Source organism: Setaria viridis, chromosome 4 (genome assembly GCF_005286985.2).
Source record: "Setaria viridis chromosome 4, Setaria_viridis_v4.0, whole genome shotgun sequence".
Taxonomy (NCBI): Eukaryota; Viridiplantae; Streptophyta; class Magnoliopsida; order Poales; family Poaceae; genus Setaria; species Setaria viridis.
Genome location: NC_048266.2, coordinates 23,559,781 through 23,582,722, shown reverse-complemented (window position 1 = coordinate 23,582,722; position 22,942 = coordinate 23,559,781). Strand labels below are relative to the sequence as shown.

Here is a 22,942-nt window from a genome sequence, read left to right as displayed (position 1 = left end):
CTTGGAATGGACTGGTTGAGCCTGCATGACGGTCATATAGGGTGTGTCTATAAGGTAGTGCACCTGACCAATCGGGATGGTGTGCAAGTGACCTGTCACACTCGAGGAAGTGGTCCAGACCCCATGGTGTTTAGCATGGAGACTAAGACCATAGAAGAATTCGCGGTAGTAAGTGAATACCCGGATGTCTTCCTGAGGAACTACCTGGAATGCCCCCAGATAGGGACATAGAGTTCGTAATTGACCTTGTCTCTGGAACCTCTCCTATAGCCAAGAGATCCTATAGGATGACAGCCTCAGAGTTAGCCGAACTGAAGAAACAGTTGGGAGAATTGCAGCAGAGTGGCTTTATCAGGCCTAGCTCATCCCCATGGGGAGCCCCCGTGCTTTTTGTCAAGAAGAAAGACGGGAGCATGAGAATGTGCGTAGATTATCACGCACTGAATGAGGTCACCATTAAGAACAAGTATCCACTCCCCAGAATAGATGACCTATTCGACCAGCTGAAAGGAGCCAAGTATTTCTCCAAGATAGATCTGAGGTCAGGGTACCATCAGCTCAAGATCAAGGAGAGCGACATCTCGAGGACGGCCTTTGTCACCCGTTATGGTCAATTTGAGTTTACGGTGATGTCTTTTGGATTGACCAATGCACCTACTTATTTCATGAACCTCATGAACAAGGTGTTTATGGATGAGTTAGATAAGTTTGTCGTAGTCTTTATTGACGACATACTTATTTACTCCAAGGGTGTTCAGGAGCATGAGCAACATATACGGGTGGTGTTAGAAAAGTTGAGAGCCCACCGACTCTATGCTAAATTCAGTAAGTGCGAATTTTGGCTTGAGAAAGTGGCATTCCTTGGTCATATCCTGACTGCGGAAGGAGTCGCAGTTGATCCAGAAAAAGTTGAAGCTATCTCCAACTGGCAACAACCCACCAATGTTAGTGAGATTAGAAGCTTTCTGGGTTTAGCTGGGTATTACCGGAGATTTATTGAGGGATTTTCCAAGATAGCCCAGCCCATGACAGAGCTGCTCAGGAAGGATAAGAAGTTCACCTGGACTGAGTCATGTGAGCGGAGCTTCCAAGAGCTGAAGAAGAGGTTAACGACAGCCCCAGTATTGACCTTGCCTGATATCCAGTGAGATTTCGTTATTTATTGTGATGCATCCCGGCAAGGATTAGGGTGTGTCCTCATGCAAGATGGGAAGGTTGTGGCATATGCTTCCCGCCAACTCAAGCCCCATGAGCAGAACTACCCAACCCATGACTTAGAGTTTGCAGCCGTAGTGCATGCCCTCAAGATTTGGAGGCATTATCTGATTGGGAATAAGTGTGAGATCTACACCGACCATAAGAGCTTAAAGTACATCTTCACCCAACCTGATCTGAATTTAAGGCAAAGGAGGTGGTTAGAACTGGTAAAGGACTACAACCTAGAGATCCACTACCACCCCGGCAAGGCTAATGTTGTGGCTGATGCCTTAAGCCGAAAATCCTATGGACAGCCCGGATCCGAGAATGCCCGCCTACAAGAAGAAATAGCTCGGTTAAATGTGCACATAGTACCCCATAATACTAGCCGCAAGCTAAGTGTCCAGCCCACCTTGGAAGATAAAATCCGAAAAGCCCAGGGTTCAGATCAGGACTTAGTAAAAATCCGCAAGCAGATCGGAGAAAATAAAGCCCCGGATTTTAGGGTGGACGACAAAGGGACCCTGTGGTACAAGGAAAGAATTTGTGTCCCCAAGGACGGAGAGTTCAGGCAGACCATCATGGATGAAGCCCATAACTCGGCATACTCCATTCACCCCGAATCCACCAAAATGTATATGGACTTGAAGCAGAGATACTGGTGGAATGGAATGAAGGCGGACATAGCTTAGTTTGTCGCCCGTTGTGATACTTGCTAAAGGGTCAAGGCCGAGCACCAGAAACCAGCCGGCTTGCTGCAACCATTTTCTATCCCGGTTTGGAAGTGGGATGAGATCGGCATGGACTTTGTAGTAGGCTTGCCCAGAACTCAGAAGGGAAATAACTCCATATGGGTAATAGTGGACCGACTCACTAAAGTCGCTCACTACCTACCCGTACGGACCACTTATGTTGGAGAAAGACTAGCCCGACTCTACGTCGACAACATAGTGAAGCTGCATAGTGTGCCCTGCCAGATCGTCTCGGATAGAGGAACTCAGTTCACCTCTAGGTTTTGGAGAAGTTTGGATAAAGCCATGGGCACCAAATTGGATTTTAGTTCAGCCTACCACCCCCAGACTGATGGCCAAACAGAGATGGTGAACCAAATTATGGAAGATATGTTGAGAGCGTGTGTCCTAACCTATGGCAAAGATTGGGAACAAAGCTTACCCTATGCAGAGTTCTCATACAACAATAGTTACCAAGCCAGCCTAGGCACGTCACCATTTGAGGCCCTTTATGGTAGAAAGTGTCGAACCCCTTTGATGTGGTCAGAAGTAGGAGAACGCTCCCTAGTCGGACCAGCTTTCATCAAGGAAGCAGAAGACCGTGTGGTAGAAATCCCAGAGAAGCTGAAGGCCGCACAGTCCAGACAGAACAGCTACTCGGACAAAAGGAGACATGAATTGTGCTTCAATGAAGGAGATTTTGTCTACCTCAAGGTCTCCTCGATTCGGGGTACTCGAAGGTTTCAAGTACAAGGAAAACTGGCACCTCGGTATATTGGACCCTACCAGGAGTTAAAAAAAGTTGGAGCCGTAGCTTACCGTATCCAACTGCCCGAAATGTAGGAAATATGCTCTGAAAGGAAGGAATCGGCCGATAATGCAAAAGTTCCAAAAGTTTGGCATCCAAGGGAAGCCCACGTATGGGAGGTTGCTTTACAGAATAAAATATTCTGGAGATAGAGTTGGTTAGGGATAAGCTTGATTAGAGATAGAGTTGGTTTAGTTAGAGATAGAATTTTGATTAGAAAAGATTGTGTACGTAACTTGCCTTGTACTTGGTTAGATGCCAATTATGTAACATCAAAGGCCATCCACCCTATAAATATAAAGGGTCCCGGTCATTGTAATTTTTATCACACGATCAATATACAACACATTTATCTTTTATTTACCTTTTCGGCTTCACGCCATTGCATTAGGAGTAGGAGTAATGTAGCTTCTCGACGAGTTTCTTCTAGCAAGCTGGGCTGCATCGACCTCGATCTCCGGTGAGCTGCAAAGTTCCGTCACCAGGTGTTCAGGCTTTAACCACCGGCCGCATCGCTGTGCTTTCGTCTAGTTTCATCTACCAGTTATCGAATATCTTGGATCTTCGACTTACGGCACATCGCTTTTGTCTTGATCTACGGTATTCACCAGTTATCCGGCCTTTATTAAGTTTGCATTGGCTGATATTTATATGTTCTATCGTCTTGCCATTCAGTTTGCTTTAATTAGCTTTAGATCGGTTCATTATAGATGACAGATCACTTAATAGCCTATTGCATCTTAATCTTGGTTACCCCTTCGAGTGCCGTTGGGATTAAGTTTCGTTATGATTGGATTCATCGGCTGGTGGGGTTCAGATTAACATCCTGCTAAATATTTCTAGACTGCAACTACCAGGCACATCGCTGTGGTTTCATTTAGAGATATTGGTGGAGAGTTCAGTTTAGATCTCATCGGTTTGTGGCTCTAGCTATGGTGGAGCGGCAGCTCAATAGCATCTTGTTTTCTATCGGTCGCCTGGCCGATGGTTATTGTAAATTATATTAAATCGGCTGGATGGCCGATGAATCACTCGCATTCATCAAGGCACTGGAATCGGCTTCAGAGCTAATATATTTGTCATGATTTATTTTGTTGCACCATTATTACTACTGTGCCAGGATTATATCGGCCTGATCGGCCGGTTGCCTTGGACTTCACAACGACTATCATCTCCTTGTCAGTTGAATGGTCAAACTGACTGGCACGCCCGCGCACACCACGCGCGCTGATTTGGATTTTGCACTGGAGTTAAGCAGATCTCCTAGGTCCTCATGTGTTGATGCAGGGTCCACCACCGTCGGGATTTTGCGTCAACACATTTTGGCACGCCTAGTGGGACGAATCAAACTATAATATTGATGTTGGAAGCTGATAAGATATGTCTATCGGCTGCATGCTATTCAGGTGGATTTAGTGCCAAGCTAATTATGGAGGCGTAATGATGGGAAAGGAAATTCATTGCAAGCAAACGTATTCGTTTCAGATTACAAGGGACTAACAGCAAAATACGTGGTCGGGTTGACATCAGCTAGAGTTGTTTTCCTCTCTAGTAGTGAAATCTCTTACGTCAAAAGAAAAAGAGGCCTGATAGAAAAGAAGCTGCTTGGAGGGGAATCTTAGGCCTGCAAGAAATAAATAAGTTAATCAAAATTCATTTGGAAAGAGGAAAGTGGGACCAGTTATCTCTTGATTCTTCATCGGTTGTTTCTTTTCTATGGTACTAGGATCATGCCCGTACGTTGCTACAGGCAACAAAATTTTTATATTGCAAGATATTGGATTCAACGGGATAATAAAAATATAAAATATCTATAAATATAAAATAAGTATATCATATAAGATTGGATTCAACAGGACAATAATTATGTGGAACAAGTACGAATACAGGTCATCCAAATGTCACCCCTATCTATCCTATTTCTTTGCTTGTGATGAGCCAAAGAAAATGTTTTACCATGCCCGGTAGTCTTGTCCTCCAGGCATTCGCTTCGTGCGCTAGAAGATCGATGAAGAAGCTGTGCCGCATCGTTATAGCATCATGTATGTAAGATAAGTGCTTACTCCAAGTTAAGCTCTTGTGTGATGGGATTATCGTATATTGTAAAAATCACAAAGGAACGTACAACAAAGTATATCTACTCACTTTTTCGATGTGCACAAGAAACAGAGAAATGTTTGAAGAAACATAAATATTGAACTAATTAGCATGTCCCAAACGTCCCAAACGTCATGTATAGTCATGTGATGTAATCCAGTTTTTCAGTATACGTGGAATTTCCCATACAGTTACATCATGTGACAAAATTAAGCAATCACTTCAACCTAAATACCTAGCAAGAGCAAGAAACATAGAATTGATGAGTTTAGTATTTTTAAAAAATAAATGAAAAGTGTAAGACACGCACAAATAATCATTATATTACCTCGCCTATGGTGTTAGAACCTCCTTGTATACAATATTCTTCGTATACGTGCCATCTACAGTTGGTACCCTTTTCTTCTTCACTGATGTACCTTTTTGTTCATTGTTATTTTGATTATCTTGGCCGTTCACTTTCTTAGAAGCTTTTTCCTTTTCCTTCCTTTTAGTATGTTCCTCGTCTGCCTCTGTGTTAGGTGGGAGGGCGAGGATCTTGATATTCGTTCTAGCTGTGGCTCTAGACATAGCAACATACAACTGACCATGAGAGAACACAGGGGCGGGCAGGTACACACCCACATTTGGTATAGTTTGGCCCTATGACTTGTTGACCGTCATGGCGAAGCTGAGCCTAATAGGGAACTGCTTCCTCTTAAATTGGAATGGGAACATCTCATCGTCAGAGGGGCACAACGGTATTCGAGGAAGGAAAACCCTCTTTCCGGCATGTTGTCCCAGCACAATTTCAGCATCGATTGAATTTTTTTGGAAGCCTCGAACCACCAACCTTGTACCATTGCACAGCCCATTCGCAGGGTCGATATTCCTAAGCAATATGACCGGGCAGCCGATCTTGAACTTTAGCAAATGTGGAGGAAGCCCGTTGGGAGTCAATGTGTTAAGGAACTCTGACGGATAGTAGTTATGCGGATCATCAATCGCGGAGTCGAAACTATGGTACACCATCTCCCCACCCTGGAACATGCCGATCATCTTGATATTAGGGTGTGTTTGGTTGGGCTGTGGCTTTTGGAAAAGCTGCTGTGAGCTGTGGGCTGTGGAAAAGCAGCTGTGAGAAAGCAGCTGTGGGAAAAGCAGAAGACCGTTTGGTTAGAGGAGCTGTGAAACTGTAGGCTGTGTAAGAAATACCTGTAATGCCCCTAAAGGTCTGTGAGTGTGTTTATATGCAAATTGCTCGTAACAAAATAATGCGTTCACTAGTTCAAAATGTAAACCACTATTCTAGGGAAGAAACAAAAAATAAATTTTAAATATTTTTCATCCATTAAAGTAATTGGTCCACATAAATAGAACTATATCGATCAAAAAGTTCTATACAAGGATGCCAACCCTCAACATTACTCTCCTCCTCTCGCACTAACCAAAGCATCAGCTATCCTAGTGCGAATGGTATTCATGGTATCCTCATTGTCCACATCGTCACTATCATCTCCTTGTGTTTGTCTCATACCACATGTATGTTGTACCAAGTAATCCTCATCATCATCACATCTCTTGAACTCCTTATCACACAAATTGCTATCACGAATAAAATTATGCAATGCAAGACAAGCCATAATGATATGTTTCTGAGTACGAGGTGAGAAACTTGGCATGTCCTTCAAAATACGCCACTTCTGCTTTAAGACTCCAAAAGACCTTTCAATGACATTACGAAGAGATGAATGCAAAAAATTGAACATCTCGTACTTTCCTTGAGGAGGCCCCGAACGATGCTGAAATTCTGGTATATGGTATGTGCTTCCTTTGAAAGGCGCAAGATACCCAATTCGGTTTGGGTAACCTGAGTCCACGAGATAATACTTTCCTACAAAATCAAGTTAGTAAGGTACATTTTAATACAAATTCAGGTAATTTGTTGAAAGAATCATGTATACCTTTAGGAGGCAGGGGAAATGAAGGAAAATTTGCCAATGCATGATTGAGGATACGTGTGTCATGTGCAGAACCCGGCCACCCGGCAACCGCAAAGGTGAACCTCATATCAAAGTCACAAATAGCAAGCACATTTTGAGATGTATATCCATGACGGCATGTGTGGTTAACCACTTCGTCCACTGGTACTACCACTTTGACATGTGAACCATCTATTGCTCCAATTGCGCCTTTAAAGTATGGCCAAAAACGGTCCTCTCTCACCCTTTCATGCTCCGTAGAAAAAGTAGGATCCCTCGGCTTAATATTATCCTTAGCTAACTTGCGCAAACATTTCAGGACTTCGTGAAACTTCATGTGAACTGTCCAAAGTGACCGTGTGAAATGATTTTCAGCTTGTGAAAAAGATTGTGGTCCTCCGACGATCCACAAGAACATTGCCAATGACTCAATAGACGAAACATTGTTGGTTGAGGTCAATCCGTAAGTAGAGACTAGCAAATTATGAAGTTTATCGAAAATCTCGGTGCTCATCCGAAACATCTTATAAAAATATCTCGGACGTGACATACACCTCATCACCCATTGAATTCCAGTTTCTGACGTTTCCCTGTATCCATCTTTGTGCAAATACCGCTCAGTATACAAGTTGCCCATTTCTCCAATAGCACAAGCATGCTGTGCAAGTTCAGCTAGCAGTAGTAGTCCTTTTTGCCCTCCTTTAGCCACATCTCCCAATGTATCATCCATCTACATGAGACATTAGTACATTAATAATTAAATACAACAAATATCTTTGACAATACTAAATGAAAAAGCTCAACATAACACACTAATAGATAAATAATGTTTCAATATAGGGTAACAAATTATGGTTCAACATAGGGAAATTGTTGTCACATATGACAATAAATAGTTTGACAAACAGGCAATACAAATCAGTGGCGCTTCATCATCTCCTTTTCTAGCTCCCTCTCAATCAAATCCAGTCTGCCTTTAGTTGTTTCTAGAGAGCTAAAGAGCTCCCTAAATTCAGGTTTCATAATTAAGGAAGCGGCTGTGTGCATTAGAGCAGTTCCTTCTTGCACCCCACATTCTTTCACCATCTTCATAGTCTCTGTAATGGTAGGAACTAGGTTAGTTGGAGGAGCTGATGATGCTTCAACACTTGTGGAGATCCTCTCTGCAGCATTTTCTATCTTCAAACAAGTGGACTTGTACAAACGAAAGAATGGCCTCTTCTCATCCTTCTCTTCAACACCAATAGAGGTACCCTTGCGTTTCCTTTTTCCTAGGTTCACTGTCATATCCTTCTGCGTAGGTTTCACTACCTCATCCACATTATCATCACTTGCCTCATCGGATGATATATCTCCAGGACAGGATGCAGAAGACCCAGTTACATGTGCCTTGCCAAACAAGATATGCAGGTCATCAAGGAACTTGGGTCCTTGTTTTCGAAACTTTATATGGTGGCATTTGATTCCTTTCTCACGATTGTTGCATTTCTACAATTAGAAAAAAAAATAAGCATTGGACACCATAAGAAAGAATGGAAAGAATATAATTATGAAGAAACATAGTTCTTACAGCAAGGTGTTCGTCCCACCATTCATCTGAGCAGTCAATAGTTTGTTTTGCCTCATCCCATCCAAGACCAGTTGCACAATTCTTGAACTCCATAAACGTGACATACTCCTTTTTCAGAATATCTAACTTGTTCTTCAATTGTTTTTTTGTTCTCGTATCACCGGATTTTTCTGCAAACTTGGTAACAACGTTCTTCCAACCGGTAGTAGTGAAAATTCCCATCGGCCTATTCCCTGCTTCAATCTCTTCTTTGCAAGCATCAATCAAATGCCTTAAAAAAGTATCACCCCAATCCGCCTTATCACCCATTCTTCAACCAATCAAAGAAAACTCATAAGAACTAAGCTAAGTCATAACTATGAATGCAACTATCCAACTATTAAACTAATGGGAAATAAATAAGCATAGATGTCAAAGTACAAACGTTCATCCATTACATAGTTTTGAATTATCATTTTGCATTTAACCATACTGATAGTACAAAAGTGATTTATCTCATACCAGTACAATTGATTGTTCATACCTCAAGAAATTCCTTTTCGCAGGTAGCTTCCTATTTGATTTTGTGTTGTAATTGTACCTGACAACATAAAATAATTGAATTAGTATAAATAATTATGGTGCTTTTATAATTGAATTAGTATAAGTAATTGAATTCATAGTTACTGAAAAGTTCATACCTTATATGCATACCAGTATTATAAAAAAAAAAATTTACATCTATCAGTAACTATGAATTCATCTATAAGCATACCAGTATTATAAAAAAAAGTGTTACAAATTAAAAAAAAACATACCTTATATGCTCCTGGTGAATGACCAGGAGCAGGACAGCAACCGGCGTTGGGGGGCGCCGGCGATGGGGCGCCCTCCCAAGGGGGCGGCGGACGGCCGGGGGCCACTGAAGGGTGGCGGCGGCGGGCGGTGAAGGGGGCGGCGGACGGCCGGCGGGCGGTGAAGGGCGCCGGCGGCGGGAGTTCAAGGGGCGGCGGCCGGCGGGCGTTCAAGGGGCGGCGGCGGGCGGGTGTTCAAGCGCCGGCGGCGGGCGGGCGTTCAAGGGCCGGCGGCGGGCGGTGGGGCCGGCGGCGGCGCTCCAGGGAGGCGGCGGCCGTCGGGGGCGATGGGGCGGCGGCGCGAGCCGTCGGGCGATGGGGGCGGCGGCGCGAGGCCTGCCGGTCAGGGGCGGCGGCGCGAGGCCCGCCGGCCAGGGGCGGCCGCGCGAGGCCCGCCGGCCAGGGGCGGCGGCGCGAGGCCCGCCGGTGGCAAGGGGAGGCGCACGGCCGGCCGGCGGCAAGGGGAGGAAGCCCGGCGGCCAGGGGAGGCGAGAGGCGAGATGCGTTCTGTGCGTGCGGGAGAGAAAAAATAGATGAAAGGGTACATCATAACCAGTGGCAGGTGGGTAATTTTTTACCCCAAAAGCACTTGAAAGTAGGGGGGAAGGTGCTTTTGATTTTGTACTGGAGAAAAAGTAGCTTTTGGGCAAAAGCACTTAGAGCTTTTGGGCCCTTTGGTTGGCTTTTGGCTTTTGCAAAAGCAAAAGCAGGTTGGAAAGCCCAACCAAAGGGACCCTTAATATTGTCCACCCAATCATTACGTGTAGATAGAATCGCTCTGGAGGTGATGTAGTCCTTGTTTGTCATGTTTGCATTGAGGTTTAGAAAGATGCATTCAATCAACATGTCAAGATCTTTCTCAGAATCCCTAGAGTACGGGACACATATATCGTCAGGAAGACATACATCACCATCTCCGTTAACCTCCTTCGTGCCACCACCAATGCGCAGTAGATATTCTGCAAACCACGGGTCACTCTGCGCCCTCATGTTGCGCACGAGCTTAAGGTGGTGCATGGATTCCCAAAGATACGACCTCCGTAGAGAAGCATCGACTATCTGCGCCCTGGATCCTTTCCGTACAACAGGGAGAACCTATCTGAAATCCCCTCCAAAGACAACAGTCTTCCCACCGAACGGCAGATCCTGCCGGCCCATTATATCACGTAGGTTGTTGTCTAGGGCTTCCATAGCTTGCCTCTTTGCCATAGACGCCTCGCCCCAAATGATGAGAGATGCTTGCTGCAGTAGCTTTGCAGTACCACTCTGTTTGGTAAAACTACAACAACCACCATCCTCAAGAGTAAGGGATATCTTGAAACGTGAGTGGGCCGTCCTCCCACCAGGCATTATAGACGCTGCGACACCAGATGTAGCTGTAGCAATGGCAAGCTTATTCTGATTGCGAAGGGTTCCGAGAAGTGCCCTGTACAAAAATGTCTTTCCTGCGCCGCCAGGTCCATCTACAAAGAACAAACCGCCTTGTTCGGTGTCCACTTTGGACATTATCTCTTCGTAGGCAGCCCTCTGCTCCTCGTTTAGGGAATCAGATAGTCCCACATCTTCCAGATCCTAATCAATGCTTGCCTCCTCAAATATCTCACGAGGGATACCGCTAGCGTCGTCATATGCGTCGTCAATTCCTGGGAGAGGGAACGACCTTATGTCCTTCCCCATAGATTGCAACATATTCCTAATGTCAATCAAAACCATCTGTTCCACCAGACTCGGGTTTGGATTGTTGCGCCTGTAGTCTTCTGACATTGCGTCAAGGTGTTTTGTCCACAACCCAAACACATCATTCGGCTCGTAGAATACCAATATTGTCGCGAATAACCTACGCAATGAGGATGGCATATGGAACAAACTGTTTTCAGTAAGACACTCATCAAGTGTATTATCTTCTTCGATTAGGCCTCGCCTCTCCGCAGCTTCACGGAACGAGGGTAGGAGCACACCGTCAACAGTCCTTAGGTCCCTGTATGAAGTACCCCCAGCAACATGGTTCAGGAGAACCCGAAGAAAGTAGCGTTCCCCCTCAGCCGGATGAGCCGATACGAGTCTCCCGACTTGGTATACGGCGTTTTTCCTTGGTTTCCAAAATTTACCATTGGACTCCCAAGTATAATGCTCCGGAAAGTCATGGTACAAGATTCCTCGAGCTTCCTCATGAAGCCTGTTGTAGTCAAAGTACACTGTCAGCATTGACTCGTCGGCACCTGGACGCTTGACAACCCGTTCGATCTTGTCCCGTTTATGATATGTAACCATATGCATGTCGGGAAGATGAAGCTGCAACTGCTGCACTGGTGGATGGTTCTTGCTCAAGTCAAAGCCATATATCCTCCACATCACTTCTAGAGGTGTCACCCACCAGGCCTCTCTGTACTGTGTGATCTCATCAACGTTCCCCTTGTCATCTTTTTTCCAGCCTCCCTAACAGCCACAGACGCTCTGTCATGGCCCTTGTATATGTATTTGAATAGGTATTTCACAGATTTAATGCTACTACATGCCTCAACATTGATGTGGCAATTGAAAGTACGTAGCAGACATGGGTTGTATGGGACGACCCACTGATTGTCCAGGATGTGACCTCTAATTATTTCCTTACGACCATCATCGCGTCGCCGATAGATGGGGTACGAATCCTTACCTTGCGACGTTGAATCGCAGAATGGCCGCGGGTAATGGTTTTTGCATGAAGTACGTCCCCTTGTGCATGGACATAATGGATTTAGCGTCCCGCATGGGCCATGCATCATATGCTTCGTCACCATCCTGTAGAGGTCAGGGTACTTCTTCTTGTTTGGTAGCTCAGCAGAGATAAGCAGGTCATACTGTTCTGGACACGTGATCTTGTACTTCCTCTGCATTATTAGCAAAAAGTGTGCATGCGGCAAGCCCCTCTTCTGAAACTCCACGACATATACGAATGCACGGACCTTTCCAAGTATGTCCTTTTCCATCAACATCTTCTTAAGCTCCTCCAACTTCGCCCTGAACACTCGAGAAACAAGATCTGGACGGTCCTGTGGACTCTGACCAGAATAAAGCTCATTCTTGATCTCATCCCAATTAGGATTGCACGTCATTGTGAGGAAGATATCCGGTTTACCAAACTTTCACACCAGAGCCATCGCATCCATGTACCAACGCCTCATATTACGGGGCCCTCCGATGAAAGTCGGCGATAGCACAGTACGCTTACCAACCTCATTAGCGTCTTCCACCCCCGTACGCCAGCTGTCAACCAAACCTTGTTACAGGTCAGCCCTAAGAATGTCCTGATTGTTGCGGATGTAGTCTAGACGCGAGCTTTCGATCTTAACGTAGGTGTCGACGGCAAACTGCTGGAATAGACGCTTGCTGTATAGTATAAGATTAAAAATCCCAGGCCGCATCTGGAATTTGTAGCAATAGTAATCACGCACGGAGACACATTTATTTCCAGCAGACCCTACACACATAAACATTGTTCATGTTAGTACCGTGATTGATGACATGCGGAACATTTGTCTAATGTTTGTAAGACACTATAAAGATATCTGAATTTACCAGCATCATCGTCACCACCACCATCAGCACACGCCTTGCGAATCGCTCGAGCTTTATTGACTTCAGCCATAGTCACACCAACTTTTGGAATGCGGTTGTGCCAGCCAAGCTCACCTCTCGGAAAGAATAGAGGGTATGAGAGAGCGTCGTAGCACCCATGATAGGACCAGATGCCATGGATCGACCTATCCTTCCCTTGGAGGACAACACTATTATCGAACTGGCCCCGACGCTCGCTCCCCTCAATCCAAACGGCAGCAACCTCTGACATTAATGGCACGTTATATGTTCTCTGGTCTAGCCGTTGGTCAAGGTTCAACTCAACATGGTAATCCTCAAGGTTGTCAACCTGACCCATACTCCTAAGATTCTCTGAGTAGGGATTAATGCCATGTAAGATGTCCTTTAGCCTCTGGATGACTTCCCTATCTTATTGGGCAGACTTCTCACGGCACTTGCGGAGCCTATGCTCAAGAGACGGATCGTCGTCGTAAAAATAAAGCTCGAGGTGACCAGGTTCGTGACCATCCTCTTTACCAAATGATCTTATGTTATGGTAGATTTGACCATGGGCACGGAATGTGTAAATTCCACAGTTTCTCATGTCGGTGGTCACACGATCAAGCTTACAGTACATAGAAGTGAAAGAGAAGTGGCCATTGAAATATCTGATGTTTGCACGGAAATGCCTAGCATCAGCGTCCGAGCTCGACCACAATCTCACGAGTTCCGGTGGTCTCTCATGGGTGGAAAGATGAATCTTTCCACTACGACAACAGAATCCAGGTGGCTCGGACTCAAACTTTTTTGCATTGCAGTGCTCGCAGTTATCCTCTGGCTTGAGCATGTGCGTCACGTCAGGGACATTGGCATAAACCGCATCATATGGATCTGGTACATCGGGTTCGTTGGGATCTTCATTAGCCGTCTCGAGATCGACATCCTCATCAGCTTCCCAATCATCAGGTTCTAATAATTAGCACGAGTATGAAGTGTTAGATTTTGGAAATAAGATAAGTCAAAGGTCACATAGATGCGCCGGGGTGTACCTTGGCCTCCAAAAAGGTACCCCTCATCCTCTTCCTCGTCGTCCTCAAATATGATGTTCTCATCGCAATCTGATGCAACATTGGCACATGAGTGATGAGACAAATGTATTTACATAGGTAGGATAATAGCATGCAAGAAGCACGTGCAACATTTACCGTCCTCTTCCATGGAGGCATGTGTCTCTGCCTGCCCACCATGTGGAGGCATTGAATACGGCTCGTCAACAACAGATGGTTGTGTCTGAATACCAGTAGTAGCGTCATTAGGTGCAGGCCTAGTATTTTCTGCGCAAGATTAATTGCGGGTGAGACATAGAAGAGGTATTGACAAATAAGCAAAGTGAATTTCTTTTTACCCGCTCCAAATACATTAGATGCAGTGAAGGGATGGGAGTCGCGAGTGTCCGTTTGGGTGCCACCTTTAGTAGTAGAATAGCAGTAGGATAAATGTAGGTTACTTTAAATATCATAATAATATAATATATGAATACTAAGGTGGGCAAAGGATGTGAGCTAATTACCATTGTCCATGACACAAGACGTTTGAGTCGGCTGGCTCGTATAATTGAATTTTTCACAAGCAGGCCATTTGGTATTTCTGCCAATGGTTGCTTCAAACATTTGATTACGCCAGTTTAGGCGTGAATTCCTAATTCCAGGAGTCACAGGCTTGCTATGGATGGTGTGGTTTGCAGGGATCGGCTGAGGAGTAATGACTCCAGGGGATTGCTCCACAGATGACTGGATGTAAACAGGCCTGCCGTTTACAAGGGGGATTTCCAACTCGTCCGATATTCTTGACGGCGATTTATCAGGAAGAGGGAATACCAACTCTGGGGTAAAGTGAGGACTTGGCATAGCGATAGAGTCAGGATGCAAATTGCTTGCCTGTTGTTCTTTGGCCCTCTTTCTATAGTCTCTCTTGGACTGTCTTGTTTTCTCTTTCTTCTCTTCTGGCGTCATAAATAATCTCTTTCCAGCATATGAATCACGCCGCCTCTTATTTATTGCAGCCCTCTGCCTAGGAGACATTGCCACCCTCCGTGCCCTATCCCTTCTACGCCTACACTCCTTAGGTGAGAGGTCATGATCATCCATAGAACATGGATCTAATCCATCACCTAAATAACGAGTTGGGTTAATGTGTTTGGTGCATTAAGATGGCAACAATTAAGAATAACAAGATCTCTATTTGATTTGGCATATGTATCACGCCGCCTCTTATTTATTAATGAGATGTTTTCATAAAAAAACCTATTAAAAAGGAAGCAGTTATAATTAAAGAAGCACTAAATAATTAGCCACCAGTCATAATTAAGAAGCACTAAATAATTAGCCACCATGGGATTACCTGCTCCACCCACAATACTACTATAACTTTCAACGCAAACGTCCCCCGTGTCACCAGGAGTAGCATCATCAATGCGTAATGCGGCGTTTATATCTAAAAAAGTTTTAGAGCTTTAAATTCCTGAAATCAGAGTCAGATCATATGATTATTCATCACACGGTTACCTCCTTCACATATAGGGCTGATACAACTCTGATCGCGTAACTCTTCCATCTCACCAAAAGTAGCCTCATCATTGATTAAATATGCGTCTACATATTTAAAAGATCATAAAAATAAAGCACCTTCTGAAACAATGATGTTTTTTCCAAAACAACAAAAGTGTGTAGGCGCACCTGATTCACCTGTCCCCACATGAAGTATGTCTTTATTTTCTCCCAAATCTCCCCTATGGAGCCAGCTATCGTTTTCATCTGCCTCCATGTGTACACTGTCATCTACATAAACTCTTTAGTCTCACTATTTGTCATGAAAAAATAACGATGCAGAAGTGGAGTGAAATGAAGAACACAATAGTACCTTGACGATGGTTTGGAATGTGCTTAATGGCACCTTGTTCCGTTTTTCTCCTCTTACCCTCTCTATCACGTTCATTAGGATCTACATGATCCAGGGTTTGCGTACCTTCATCATATTGAAATGACATAATGAGTGACCATAGTACATCACGACCCAAATGTCCAACTGTATCCTCACCTAGAATTGTTATATTTGTGAGTTCTTTAAAAGGTTCCCTAGACCGCCTTGACCCTTCCATCAACGCGATAGTACCTGCACAAGCCAAATGAAAGGCAAGATCGGATTTCAAAAAATTGATTGTACAATTTGCTTGCGCATCTCATTTAGTTTTTGCTAACTTCCAGGGAAGACCTATATGGGTATAGGCCTGGTAAATTATACATGGAACTATTCCTACTCTAGCTTGGCAGGTCTTACATTACTGATAGGATTTCTTAATTTAAAATTTGATTGGATCAAGTTAACCACCATATAGCATATACTTGTTAGTGTACAGGTTATATCAATAGGTTTATTATCTTGCCTGAGGAATGCATTCATATATTAATCTGTAAGGCAGTCCACAACCAATAAATTCGAGTATGCGGTTCAGGAAAGAACATTCAGAATTTCACTATGTACTTGCCGACTACGCACTACCTCTATTGCAGCATTTTGGAACAAAGGCAAAACATTGGTAAATCAGCACTGACCTATAACTTAAATCTGCCAGTGTTTCGTAGATAACAATCTGCTACTGAAGAAACATTCAAGGCACTCAACTGTGGAATTCAGGAGGCTCTTAGGCTGCAACCTGAATCAGAACAATTGTCTCAAAATTAGAGCAATTCAGATAGATGATGCAGTTAGTATATATTGCAGTACACATTGGATTAAACAGGACAGGACATGTGCATTTAACTTAACTTGTATGTGATCAAATGAGAATATTAATAGGAGAGAAAAACTGATTCACGGCCCTCTTTTACAATCTAGCAGAATTATAGGCAATATTATAGGATAGTTGTCCTGGATAAAGCAGAAAAACTGATTCACGGCCCTCTTTCATTAAAAGACTGCATTTGATGATGAACATTTTCAATCAGATTTCAGGTTACCACATAATCATATATAAACTTATTTTTAGGACCGCCAGATTGGAGCTATCAGTTTTTAGTTCAATTCACGATTAACTGAGCTTCATGCTCAATGCTCCCAGCTATTAGAATAAAACAAGGTGGATGTGTACATCTACAATTGGAATACCCATGATGACATGTCTAGAAAAAAAATCGAAGCCATAGGAAAGACCATGTTGTCTTTGTAGATGATGTCATAGACCAAAACTGTGGAAGAATAGCCAAAAACCAAACAACACATAACTTTTCTAGATTAAAATTACAACATCAAACACATGAGCTTTGAATCCAGAGATGCAAATCACAGGTCAAAAAGAGAAGGATAAAATAGCAACAAGCTACAGTAAAAACTACAAAACAAATAATCTACTCCAAAGCTGCAACCCTGAATCTTCTCCAGTGTTTCCTGCAATGTATGCAGTTTAATACCTGTGAAACAAACCAAATCACATGACAGGAAGGAACAACGCAGAGGATCTACCAAAGCGGTCATAGGGATCCATCACTATTCCTTTTATTGTACTTGCAGACTGTACATGATGCATTCTTAAGACTGTCTACCAGTTAGTTGTGATACAGTGTTAATTAAATGCAGTATACCTATTCAAGTACAATACTATTGCCTAATGCATGATGACAAAAGTACGCTGCCTAATGCAGACCTATACTGCCTAATGCATGAGAAAGTACAATATTATTGCCTGCAGAACCATTCTATTGCCTAATTCATACAAGGCATTACTGATTAACTAAGTACAATTGCTCAAGCATAATAAATAAATTGCTTAAATTCATAACAAGTAAATTGCTTTATAGTAATCAAAAGAACGCTATAATGTCAAGCTATCACTCTAGAACTAAAATATACTGGACTGAAAATTGGTAAAGCATTGCTAATTGAAGAATTTCTACAGCCCAAGGCTAATTGGAAATTTAGAATGGGATCAATATGCATGTGATTTTGAAAATTTAGAATGGGATCAATATCATTAGTGTTTTACAAAAGGTTAACTGAACTTTCTCGTTCGTAGTTACCAAAAAGTTCAGTTTATTAGAAGCAGATAAACACTACCTCTTGTTATTGTGGTTAGCCTAGGTACATAAGTGCAAATGCAATGCCCTCATCGCAGAGAAGATAGGTGGACCATAAAAGATAGGAGCTCAGCTAAGCAACCAAATTTTTCTAAAGGAAATCAGAAGCCAAAAGACATGAAAAATACATGGCACATATGAACTACAATGCCCTAAATACAGTCTAAGTATGGCACTCTAATTGAAAGTGAGAACATTTTCATCCCTCCCTATGGATCTCTAGAACCAAAAATCGGTAGCTGAAATATTACAGGCTTTCATGGCCTATGGGCTACAGGAAAAATGCATTGCTCAATTTTATACACAGTTTTCATTTGCATACTATACTTTTTCTGGAGTGACATTTCTTATCACTACCAAAACACATAGATAATGGAGCAATGCATTGACCAGGAGGCAAGGACCGTAATTGCATTGACAAGGAGGCATGAACCATAATTTTTTGCTACAGCAACAGTTTGCAAATAAACCCCAGATAGTTTGTCTTGGAAATTCATACATACTAGAGTACCACACTACCATGCTTTCAAAATTTCCAAAATAAATAGAAACAATAAAGAGTCCACACTAAAGCTGACATGATTTGGGCGAGTACCTTCTAATGCAGAGAATGATTTGACTGAAAAAATCACCTGAAATGCAGAGAATGATTTGACTGAGAAAAGATAAACAAAATCACATTATACTTCAAGAGAATGGCATTTCAAGAAAGTAAGCTAACAAGCAAATGTGGTAGGTGTTAATATCATAGCTAAATATCCAAAATTCACTATAAGCTCATCCAGCAGTCACAAAGTTACTGAAATCAAGATGCCCCTATATGAAGAATTAAATTTGTGCCGAGATAAGACATGCAAAAACAGCCAAGAAAAGAAGTGCATGCACAACTATTGTAAGAAGAAAAGATCTGGTCATAGTTTACAAAAGATATGGTGCCAGTAAGGAAAAATGGACAGTACAAGCTTACAAAGCAAACTGACTTAAAATGTTGCAATGCAAATACCAAGTCAAGTGATCCGGGCAACGCTGTCGTAGAAATTATATCTGCAAAATTATGAAATCCTTAGAATAGTTGTGGTATGCAATGAATAATGGAGAACATGTCTTTTTCATTACAAAATGAACTGCGTACAGTCTTCTGTCCAAGAACCACAACAGACACAGAGCTTAAGAAAAAAAATAGAATCATGATCTGCAAGGGCGTATCCGCGTATCACCAGAATTACTCACAGATGATAGCCTGAAGGCGCAGAATTTGGGCTTCCCTCTCTTGCCGCAGTTCAGGAGATGTGCGCCCTTCTTCAGATCAAGGATGGCCTGAATAAAGCACTAAATTGAGCAGTCAGATGGCCAATCCTCCCAAAACTAAAGGGAATGTGTTCAAGTACTGCTAGTCTAAGGAAGTGCTAGTCTAAGGAATATGCAGAAACTAATACCGTTGCTATAAACAATTGATGAGGAAGGCAATCATCAAAAGGTAATAAAAAGGAATTCAGTAGGCACTACGAGATCAGCTACCGATTTTAATTGGATGGATAGCAAGTGCAGGCATAACAACATAGTTTAATCTAGAGATCCTAGAAAAACAGAAGATATTGCTTAACCTTCATGCATAGAAAATAAAAGAGACTGACACTACAAATACTGTACAAATTCTTTCCCAATCTCCCAATAGAAATTGTTTAAACAACCAAAGGTAGCTTCACTGCATAGTTTGCTTGAGGTATCATCTCTATAGGATTGGAAAAAAAATGTTCTTATCTCAGGTGTTAACAAATAAAAAGTGTTAACTAAAGAAAAAAAAGCTAGAATATAGTTTGCCATAGATGATACCTTCTGTAACTAAACACTGGACAAAAATTATGACTGAAAACTGAAGAAACCTCTTATTTGAAACAGAAACTTAAAACTGGACGAACCTCAATGACCTGCAGTCTGCAGAGGGACAAGGTTCTAGCCTCTCTAGCTGCTTTCCTCCAAATTTATTATTCAATTATAAACTAACTACAAAAAGAAGAACTGATAAGATGGGTTGATGGCAATACTTGAGAAAGAACTGATAAGATGGGTTGACGGCAATACTTGAGAAAACCATGTGTTGTTGTTAACTGAAATTTGTTACAGACTTACATTAACCTCAGAAAACCTTTTGGTGAAGAAAACACCATGCAGGAAGACTTGGAGAAGCTACAGGGTCATTGTAGTTAAAAAATAATGAGAATAAAATAAAATAAACCGACATACTTGAAAATGAACAAACCTATAGCTAATTGGTTCAGAATAATATATTAATTGCTACCCAACTTATTCGAACCTTATGCGAGTCTATCTGTGACAGGCCATATCAGCCAGTTCCAAAGAGCACAAGGAATAAACATCTAGTGCAATAGTTCTAGCTGAATAGACAGCAGAAAAAAATATTGTAAAAATCGAATGTTATCATAATCGTTTAATTGTCACGAGGTACCTATAACTTCAGAATTATCGCCCCCAGGTACATAGATCATGTATTAAGAAAAAAAATAGCTTTTTCATCCTGTCCAACTGGTGAATTCATTACCTTGTTGTCAATTGCCAGCTGGACATAAAAACAGCCAAGCATTCAACTGTACTCAGTGACAATAGATGACTGGTGTGCCTCACTTACTGCAACAGCGATGACTGGTGTGTTACAATAATCACAGAAATACACGACTGTCAATGGCGGAAGAGTCAAGACTATATGCAAGGTATACGCATCTAATTTTGACCAGACTGCTCTAGTCATATACTAATATAATCAGCAGTACTTGCCCAGTATTCACAATATTTTATAGATATGTCTGGTCTTAACAGGCTCTTCCCTCACAGGCTGGATTGACTGGATTGAGTTGATACATACTACCCTCATCTCTACATATGAAGAATCTCAGAAGTAAGATAAAATGGTAGGTGACAAACCTGGAAATTTTAGAAATCGGGGCTTCAGATTTGCGAGCATAGAGGCAAGATCTTTACGGAAACCATGCCCCTGAGAGATAAAATTGATAAATAAGGGTCACTGTTAAATCAAGAAATGGAAAGTCCGTGACACCTTAGTTGACTACGGATTGTATATTTTTCCTTCTTCTGCTAAAACCATCTCCTGATGTAAATTAGGATTAAGTTTCTAACCATACGATGGTCTTGCTTATAGGAATTTATAACTTAGCAGGTCCTTGAACTGGTAAAGCATCGGCACACAATGCAATTTTGATTATGATGGCAACAACATGTATTTAGAAACATTAGACGCCCCAGCAGCTCCCGGTGACCAATCAGGTTCAGCATGCCTCGCTCACCATGCACCAAATGGACTAATGATGTTTCTTATGGTTGGACTGGACAGAGTAAACCAGCACCACACGCAAACCCAACTCTGCACCATTATTTTGCAGAGTGCTAACAGGAATTCCGACAACGCCTTAAGATTCCCCAGTTGACAAGCAAATGGATCCCCTAATGTATTTGTGTGATTGAGCTCCATGCATAGGGATATTTGGGGCATGACAAATTTCCCAATGTGCGCATCATTTTCATCCAGTTCTCAATAGCAGCAGTAATAAATAAAATAAAATAAAATAGCAATCCAAATCTCCCGTCTGGATGGGACAGTATGACTATGAGCGATTTGAGAATGTACCTGAAGAAATGGAGAGTGGGCTTGTCAAATCATAACTATTTATCTTTCTTCTCTTCACCTCCATGACTTCTTTAAATGTCCTGATCAATCATCACATAACAAAAAGGTAGGTTTTGATCATTTGATATACCAGGTCAGTTTTCTCTGAATATGCCAGATAAAGGAATAAAACTGCAAAAACTCATAGGTAAGTCTTCTAATCATGAAGATATATAATTTCAAGCCCCCCTATCAAAGGTAAAGGTACAGACAACAGAGATTACAGAATCCTATACACTGAGATATTATTTTGCAGATACGCTGTATGAAATCCAAATATCTAATGCAGACCTTTCACATTTCAGGGTAACGCTTATATGCCATAAAAGTCACAATCAATTCATACAACTCCAATCAATTGTCGTTTTGTTTTGCGCTGCAAGTTCTATCAATTGCACTGGCAACCAAACAACAGCTTTGGCTACTTCCATTTGGAGGATCTGTGTTGTATGGCTCAAAGCAGTCCAATACTTGGTACAATTTTTGTCTTAACTGCTGACACCATCTCTACCCCATAGCCAAATGAGCCCAACAGAAAAGATAAAATAGCCCGCAACAAAATATAAAAGACAATAGGAAAATATGAATGCTTCATCCCCTTTTCTCAGAATCATCCACCTTAAGTTTTGTCCAAGATAAAAGCTCCCAAAGAAAGATTTGATGGCATATGCATACAGTATCATACAATACAAAATAGTCTAGAATTGTGGTTACAAGTTAATCAGCAGAAGCACAAAGCTACATTGAAAACAAATAAATTTGGAACACAAAACATACAGACATTGCTGATTCGTTAATGTTTTGAAATACTGCAATATACCTTGGCAATATGCATTGCTCAACCATCAGCATAGATCTAGAAATGACCATTTTGGAATTTCCAACATACTGACCAAATGGACAGCAGAGCTAAACAAAACCATCCCTAGAATAAAAGCCATAATTGCTTAGGACAAATTTCTAAGAGAACGATTTGACTGGGAAAAGATGAATTTGGAATTGGAACTGAATGAAGAAGACAAATTAAAGGAATGAATCGGATGAATCGGAAAGGAAGGAGACCTACCTCCAGCGGGGATGAAGTCGGTGAGGCCCTGGTAGTCTGAGCGTGGCCCTGCCTCCAGCGGCGCGTCGACGCGCACCCTGGCGCGCACGAGGCGCCGGTTCCGCTTCCCGATCTTGAAGACCTGGATCTCGAAGCCAATCCGCTGTGGTCGGCCGCGGAGCAGTCGGCGGCGGTGACGAAGCAGGCCGAGGGAGCCACGGTCAGGCAGAATGCGGGCGGCTGCGGCGTTGCAGGGCGAGGGAGTAGACGACAACGATTTGCGAGCGGCGGCGGCGTTGTAGGCCGAGCTAGG

At 42.6% G+C, this 22,942-nt stretch overlaps 1 protein-coding gene, 1 long non-coding RNA gene and 1 pseudogene across 2 annotated transcripts; all 3 read right to left on the bottom strand.

Annotated features, from left to right (window-relative positions):
• Positions 1-7,712: 7,712 nt before the first annotated feature.
• LOC140222617 (uncharacterized) lies at positions 7,713-8,714 on the bottom strand. Its single transcript, XM_072293449.1, has 2 exons — positions 8,365-8,714; positions 7,713-8,282 (listed from the first exon to the last, which is right to left on the bottom strand). Exons 1-2 carry the CDS (start codon positions 8,671-8,673, stop codon positions 7,713-7,715), a joined length of 879 nt encoding a protein of 292 aa, XP_072149550.1. The 5' UTR covers positions 8,674-8,714.
• A 3,608-nt stretch (positions 8,715-12,322) lies between these two features.
• LOC117853537 (uncharacterized) lies at positions 12,323-14,836 on the bottom strand (annotated as a pseudogene).
• Positions 14,837-15,350: 514 nt separating this feature from the next.
• LOC117853536 (uncharacterized) lies at positions 15,351-16,054 on the bottom strand. Its single transcript, XR_011897946.1, has 4 exons — positions 15,852-16,054; positions 15,675-15,779; positions 15,491-15,592; positions 15,351-15,406 (listed from the first exon to the last, which is right to left on the bottom strand). It is a non-coding gene; the product is annotated as an uncharacterized lncRNA (long non-coding RNA).
• Positions 16,055-22,942: the final 6,888 nt, after the last annotated feature.

Coding starts and splice junctions, on each gene's coding strand:
- LOC140222617 (XM_072293449.1), bottom strand. CDS start 8,673: ATGGGTGATAAGGCGGATTGGGGTGATACTTTTTTAAGGCATTTGATT. Junction 8,283..8,364: donor GGTGGGACGAACACCTTGCT/GTAAGAACTATG, acceptor TTCTAATTGTAG/AAATGCAACAATCGTGAGAA.